General features: G+C 39.1%; 1 protein-coding gene across 3 annotated transcripts; it reads left to right on the top strand.

Moving 5' to 3' along the window:
- The first annotated feature begins 1,619 nt into the window (after window positions 1-1,619).
- On the top strand, window positions 1,620-6,958 carry LOC131427521 (protein maelstrom homolog). 3 transcript variants are annotated; one of them, XM_058590787.1, is made up of 5 exons: window positions 1,620-1,864; window positions 1,926-2,084; window positions 2,143-2,344; window positions 2,407-3,302; window positions 5,653-6,958. In XM_058590787.1, the coding sequence occupies exons 2-5, from the start codon at window positions 1,938-1,940 to the stop codon at window positions 6,286-6,288; spliced, it is 1,881 nt and encodes a 626-aa protein (XP_058446770.1). In that variant the 5' UTR covers window positions 1,620-1,864; window positions 1,926-1,937; the 3' UTR covers window positions 6,289-6,958. The 3 variants fall into 3 exon arrangements, with proteins under 3 accessions (XP_058446770.1, XP_058446769.1, XP_058446771.1); XM_058590786.1 differs by having other exon boundaries at window positions 1,620-2,084; XM_058590788.1 differs by lacking the exon at window positions 5,653-6,958 and adding an exon at window positions 3,372-5,630 and having other exon boundaries at window positions 1,620-2,084.
- The last annotated feature ends 1,044 nt before the right edge of the window (window positions 6,959-8,002 follow it).

Here is an 8,002-nt window from a genome sequence, read left to right as displayed (position 1 = left end):
CGATTATTTATCGAAACCCCCGGATTTGGATAGAAAATATTAAAAATTTGGCCGTTTTCTGCTTCCGTATGTCTGTTCGAACCCCAAATTCGCAATAACTTCAAACAAATTTTTCATAAAACAAAATAGACCATAAACCGGCTGTGTGCAGTTTTTGGAGTTTTTGGAAAAATGCTAAATAAAATGTCTCACGTATAACGGAGAGGTTTTGCGTTGAATAAAAGCCTTGGTGTGAATTTCGCAACTTTCACTGCTTCGTTTCCAGAATTGTACCAAAGATTGACTTATTGGTGACAAATATTTTCCACCACGCGAAACGAATAAGAGTGAAAAAATAATAACATACAGAATTTTGATGATGATTATTTCATTACGGATTTTCTTATTTTAGTAAAAGAAACTATCAAAAATGGTTCCATTTTTGGTATTTAGAAGAGCCAAATTGTGGAACTCTCTACGATATTAAACACTGTTTGGAACATTTTTCTTGAACGTGAATCAGTCAAATTCTTCATTCTTTATTGTTTATTTATATTTTATTCATCATATTCGCACTCGTTTGGTGCGAATTTCCGATGGCATACAGCAAAACAAAGTTTATATTCACGATCAAAACCTTATCACTCTCCCAAAGGGTAAATTATAAAAAGGTGCTCCATAGTAAAGTGACTAGTATTAGGTTTTTCACCGTCACTGCTAACCTCAATCGGATGAACACATTTGGACAATTCAGCGGTACTGTTTGTAAACAGATTTTTTTTTATTTGTTTATCTGTTGACAAACGGATGAGAACGTTCACGGTCCATATTGCCTAAATAGAGTTTCAAAAAATTAGTTAACGATTCGTTTCAGAGATTTATTAAATAAAATTGGGCTAGTTTTGAAGTGTAAAGATGTTTGTTTGATATGTGTTCCTCGATTTCGTTTAAACTTGTTTTTAAACAGTACCGCTGAACTGTCAAGGATGAATTCTTGTTCATTTGTGACGTCACGATAAAAAAATCTAATTCACGACAAAAGAAGATACGGTACTATGAAATGTGACTCCCCGGTGGATTTTGTCGACCCGCATCGGTCCGATTATCGGACCGATTGAGCACGATATGGGGCCGACAATTCTGCACCATTTGCATCAACCGCGTCGACCTAAAAAAGCTTTATGTTTACATTATGTATCGCTAGAGAAACAGAGCGAAGGAATATCAAACAAGGCATTTTCGAGCCAACGTCTCACCGATAGGATGTGAAAGAGTGTTAAACATTCTTAGTTTCGATAATAAAGGTTTTAACCTTGAGGTCATTCGCCTCTTAGGGCCAGAAAAACTCTGGTCCTATGTTCGGGATTGGAAATCCAGCCCCGATATATCCCATCCCCTGAGTATCAGACATCCGCTCTCTGCTTAGGTATATCTTCACTCTTTTGTTCTACCGATACACTATGTATGCTCGAAACGCAATCAAAAGCTTTCGTGCACGATGCGTCCGATGTTCGAATTTACTGGGTCGTGTAACGTGTTTACCAGTCGTCGATAAGGCAGTGCATGAATATTTTCGAAAATTCATTATCTTTGACAGCATACTATTTTTCAACATCAGAAGATCGCGATCTTTCTTGTCTGCTTCAAAGCGGCGCCGTCATAAAATAATGCCTGATGTAGGGATAGTGCGACACATTTCATTGTGAAATTCCATCTTGAAAAACAGGCTTTTGCGTTTGAAAGTAGTTTATTCACCTCGTAGAAAGTGTAATTTATAATAATAGTGATGAATAGTGGTAGTCTTTAGAAGCAAATTTGATTTTCAAATCCGTTCTGTTCGACCGAGTGATAGATTTCCCTGACGGACATCTTTGTTTTGCGGCTTGTCTGTTGCTAACATATTCACATTCAAAGGCAAAAATAGGATATTATCGATTTTGTCGTAGGTACTTGCTAAAATGGCACCTCGAAGAGGAAAACGGCATCAGCCGAAAGGGCCGTACTATTTCTTTATGATGGAATTCAAAAAGAAGCAGGAAGCCGAAGGTTATCAATTCCGTGGAGGAGCCCACGAGGTTCAATTGAAAGCATCACCTCATTGGAATGTAAGTACCGGGTGTTTGAGTGATTGTGGAAGATGGGTAGTAAACAGTTTGTTTTTAGGCAATGACCAATGAAGAAAAAGAACCCTATCAGAAAATGGCACGGGAACATAAGGAATGGTTGCGGGATAATGGTGAAAAATATACTTCTCAGGGCATACCTTTATCTATGGTGGAAGCTGAACAGAAAAATAAACAGCAGAAATCAGAAATAATTCGTAATACCATCACTGGCATGCTAGACACTGCGGTCGCTAATAATGGTAGGAGTTTTCTTGGAATTGGAAACTCAAAATTCTTATTTAACTTCGAATCTTGTTTTCAGCTCTTGAAAAACAGGAATTCTATTTTATCTCATTTGCATATTTTTGCGTTACCTCAAGTGGAACATACATCCCAGCGGAAATGGGACTGGTTCGCTATAGTCTGAAGGATGGTGTTATGGACAAGCTGCACATGTTTATCGATCCGGGGAAGCTTCCTCTGGGAATGGCATATGATGCCAAAGTGCACTCGGAAGGCGACCATCAGCTACCGATCCCACCGGACGCGAAGGGCGAGAAGGATAACGATGAAATCATTCTTAAACTGTTCAGTTTTCTTTCCCAACAGGAAAAAATGCCTCCCCTTTTTACAGAAACCACCGAAATTCGCATGGTGGAAAATATACTGAAGGGAATCCTGAATCAGGGTGCGATGGACGAGAATACGCTGCTCGTTTGCCCCATGTCGGAATTGTTCTTTCACTTGAAACGCGCAACCGAAAGTTTTGGAATGGACATTAAAACGTTTCCATCGGTCCACATTGCGCAGGCCATCATACAAAAAGACGTCTACGAGTACACGAAGGATATCTCGTGCGAGTGGCACGAAGATCACGGAAACGGAAAGTATTGTCCCCTGTCAAAATGCATCCGCTGGGCGTTCATCATTTCCGATAGCTGCTGTTTGGATTTGAGTATCGAAATGAAACCGGGCCGTCATTTGCCTATGAATGCAGATACGGCCCTGTGCTCTTCGACCCTGGGAGACACCAGTTCCTACATCAGCGCCCAGTTTGACAATTGCTCGTTCGTGTCGACTTCTGAGGTCACCCATGTAACGAATCCGAAGATGCAAAAACTGGCAAAGGGTCACTACGATGCATTTGACTCACGGGTACCACCGAAGCCGGGATCGTCGGTATCGTCCGGTTACCACGCGTACGATCGAAGACCAAAGGTGAGTGTAGTGAATGTTTTACGATACTTTTCGCTTGTCAAAACAAATCCCATTTCGTCACATTTGAAGGCACCGAAAACGATCACATTTAGAAGCTATCCGCGAGTGGGACCTAGTGCCAACTGGAATGTGTCACCAAATTGGGCTCTCGGTCAAATAGAACATTTCACTAATTGGAATTTCAATCAAGGTCCACTGCTCAAACAGGAAACATGGAAAAATACTAACTTCCGCAAAGTTTTCTATGGTTGTCCGTATGACACATTTGGGCGTGCTGGACAGTTTTTAAAACGGGAACCCGCCTGGAATGTTGTACAACAGCAACCTAACATATGGCAGTACAAACCATTTGATCAATATATTAAGCAGGAAGGTTTTGTGCATTGGCCCTTTCATCATACGAATGGTACGACATACCAAACGTTCGGCAACCTCGGATATACGGGACGAACGTATATAAATTGATAATTTTGAACTAGAATAATTGAGAATTGGATTCGAACACTGCCAGAATTTTATTCAAGAATAATTTGTGCACCGAAACTATGAATATGCTAGTAAACATTAGCGTTCAAAAGTATTTTATTGATAATTTCAAGATCATCGTAAAGCTTTGGTTTCCAAGAAACTAATTTGAATCATCATGTTTGGAGCGTTTTATCTCGTTCGTTACATTCGACAAATCTATCAAGAACTTCCGATTAGTCGAACCGAAATTTATTGTATATATTTATGACTTCAATAAAAACTTGAATTATTTTTGTTACACGTTCGCCATTGATCAACATCGCAATCCCTTGAAAAGTTTTTTCAATACACGAATCTATTCGTTCTTTAAACCAGGAGCCGCATTAGGAAAAAAATGTCGCATAATGGTATCCCTGGTCAGCTCAGAGTCATTGATTTCGACCTCAATGCAAAACAAGGCATTCTCCACGCTGCATTCCGTTGTGAAACGTGATCCTCTGCTTCGAAGTGATTTTACAGCGAATGCCTACCGTATAGGACTATTATTGCTTGGTCTCTTCATTGAATGAAATGAACTCTGGTTTTAATCTTTTCTCCTTCGATTGATTCACTCCAGAACGAGAAAAATCTTTCTTTCCCGAGAAACACACAAACACCAGTGCAGTTCTAAAAACATAAATGGCAAGATAATCCTTGAACGGTCTTAGTCGTCTGTCACGACGCCATCTTGATGAGATCAAAATCGGAACTTTTCAAATCAGCTGATTGCAACGTAAATAAGCAATTAATATTGCAATCTTTTCACGGTTTACCTTGTATATTGCACTAAAGTTTGTCGTTTGCGCTTGATGCCAAACCTAATGTAGCGTTTACACTTCTGCTGGCTGCCAGCATGCTGGTGTCAGTGTACTGCCCTCTTAGGAAAAAAACGTTCAACGGTGGTCATTCGTTGGTCCAATACGTTCAATCATTGGACCACCGTTGAACATCGTCAATTCCGGCACCAGATTTTTTCGATTTGTTTATTCGTATTTTCTCGGACGTATACGTGTCACGCATTGATTTAATTTTTTTGGTGACTTCTTCAGTGGAATCAAAGTTCATTTCTAGCATAATATCTTTGTATGCTCTTTGGCATTGCCAAAATCTTCACTCCAATTATTTACCGATAATAACTAAAGTTATCATCTTTGAATCTGCACTGAAGAAATTACCGAAAAAAGCAGGAATATTCCGCAATAATCGAAAGAGAAAGTAAACAAAGAGAATCTCTCATTGTTACATTCGTCGTTTTGAACATTTCATACAGAAATATCCAATTATTCACATGCTCTGGTATATTACTTTTCAGAGTATCCAATAATTCGGTACCTTTTCATTCCGGACAAGATAGATATCCTAAACCAAATTTTTTTTTCTGTTAAAAAACGTTCTAGGTAATGTTATGCAGTTTCAAATATTATTAATTATCAATACCAAGACCTGAATTGTTGAAAATCCCTAAAAAAAGCAGTTAAAATTTCTCTTATGAAACGCGTGCAATATTTGGTGATCACTCACGGGTGGTAAAAAAGCTCTGGTTCTAGGGAAGACATAGCTTGCATCCGTTTGCCATCCTGCTGGCATCCAAAGTGGCCAGAACCGCATGCGAAAATGTGTGTTCTTCATATGCATTAAATCGACAGCCCGGGCAAGATCCCATGTATAATTATTTTGTCGTTTATAGAAGTCAGAGTTATGTCAGATCAATGCAGATGAACTTACTTTTGTTTTAGCACATATTCATGAAGTGCAGTTCGATTTGGTGTGAACTGTACAATACAGTAGAAAATTTCTTATTGTATCTGGCATCGATATTAATTTTGTATTGTTGCATTTCCAGATCAAGGACGAGTATCCGTCGCTGAGTGACTCGATGAAGTACGAAAAGGCTAGCAGCAGCGGCAGCTCCAGCCGACGCGATCCCAAAAACCCTTGGGGATCATCGTCTTCGGCTACCATCTCGTCACCACCATTATCCTATGATCGTCGAGACCGCGACCGGAACAGTACTTGGAGTGATCGTGACCGCGACCGCGATCGTGAACGTGATCGCGACCGCGAACGAGAACGTGAGCGAGACCGCGAACGTGAGCGTGATCGCGAACGTGAGCGTGAAAGAGATCGTGAGCGCGAACGAGATCGTGAACGCAACCGCTCCCGGGATCTGGACCGCGATTACGATCGTGACCGTCGTCGCGATTCGGGCGAATACTATCGAAGCGACAGTGGCCGAAACAGTTCGACGCGCGTTAAACGGGAACGCCACTCGTCCGACTCCGATGAGGACACTTTGGGACTATCCTCGACACGGTCGATCGAACCGCACCGGATCGTGGGAGGATACGGTCGGGGTTCGCTGTACGCACCATCGTCGTCGTCACGCTCACCGCCCGGCAGTGGCCGAGGATTTTCGTCCAGTGACTTTCCCGAGCTGGGAGCCGTTCGCACTGCCGGTCGCGGCCAACTTAGCAAGTAAGAGATAGAGTTTGAAATTATTGACAACCGATTTATCGGGCATGATCTATTGTGGATACAAATTTTTCTTTCACGTTTCCTGCATGCGGAGCTCCTTCACAGAAAGAGGGCTTTATAGTAACTGGTAAGGTCAAGTGTCTTTTTTTGTATTTCGTTTTAATTTTTTGTATATTTTAATTTGTTTGTGAATTAAGTTTTTATTAACACATTTACAGTTTTGTCTGATTGCTAATATTTTGCTCATATATTCGTTTGTTTTTAATTTGAAGAAGAGTAAGACATAGAGAAACTAAATTTTAATATTGTGACAACCAGTTTTTGAAGAAACGTGTCAATAAATGTATCTTTTTCATGTTTACATTTTTATCAACCAATATTTTTTCGAACTAAAAATGCGATTACTTTATCCAGTGTTAACGAAAATATTCTATCCTTCTCACTTTATGGAACTAAAATTTATTGTCTCTGCATAAATGATCGCCTATTTGGCTCAGTGGTACTGAAAGTAAATCTGAGAAATAATAATAGAAAACGAAAATGTCAGGTACAAGGAACCGAAAAGAAATCACATTAAAAATTGCAAGTAAAATACATTGAAAGAAAACATTATTCGCACTGTAAATGTTTTCCAAAGTTATGGAACGTACAATAAACTGACATTTACTGTATAACTATCAAGTTTTTCCATTCTATTCCGAACAATTCCTGAAGTTATCATAGATTCTTTTCTTGGCAAAAAAGTAATGTAAACTAGCTCACATAAGTGAGAAGAAGAGGCCACCCAATATCCACGAAATAGTAAGAACAACCCGTATTATTGATTGTTTATTTCTCGGTTGATTTTTCAAAGGATCATATGAGCAAGTTACAAGCGGACCTTACACGATCATTAAAAGTGCCATTACTAAAAAAATATCCAATATACGATCATTAAAAGTGCCATTACTAAAATGAAATATCATTACTTAGTCATCATTAAAAATGACCGAAATAATACTCGTGTAAGGGCCGCTACAGATTCTCATTCTTTACATTCTCTTTCGCTTAATGTGACGCGATTATAAAAGTTTTCGAAGATTTTACTATTCTGTTGGAAGTCAAATGTTTGTAAACGTGAAAACCGCTTTGTAATCAAGAGAAGAGTGATTACACAAAGAGAAACTGTCATTTACTCTCTTACGGTCATATGGAACATCAACCGAGACTTTTGTTGTCTTATCAAAATGGCGTCATGATAGAGGGTCGATACTTTCGGATAGCTGCACTCAAAAAAAATTGACACTCTCTAAAATGAATAGAAATATCACATACCTAATTACGTGAATTAACTAAACGTCAAACAATATACGTGAATTTCCAGTGTGAAAAATTCAATTTTAAAAATGGCGGATGGTAAGTCCTTAAAGTGTAAGTAGTTTAGATGCCAGCTGAAAAATCTTTACTTTTGCATAGTTCTTTAGGTGATTCTACAATGAAGTGCTCATCAGCATTTTTATTCTAATTGAAGAATTCAACCAACTCTTCTGCGATCGCTGCGCTGCTCGAGTGGCAAGCTTTGAACTAAGCGATGGTGATAATTTTCAGATTTTGCTTGAACATTCGAATGAATCGAATACTAACATACAAAAACGTGTGAAAAATATGTAAAAAAATCGATCATTAATGATTCAGTAACTTTCTGTGGTATGTTTGATTGATATTCATGGAGAAATCGT

Source organism: Malaya genurostris, chromosome 2 (genome assembly GCF_030247185.1).
Source record: "Malaya genurostris strain Urasoe2022 chromosome 2, Malgen_1.1, whole genome shotgun sequence".
In the NCBI taxonomy this organism is placed as follows: domain Eukaryota; kingdom Metazoa; phylum Arthropoda; class Insecta; order Diptera; family Culicidae; genus Malaya; species Malaya genurostris.
Note: the sequence above shows the minus strand (reverse complement) of the source record. Positions and strands in the feature narration are given on the sequence as shown.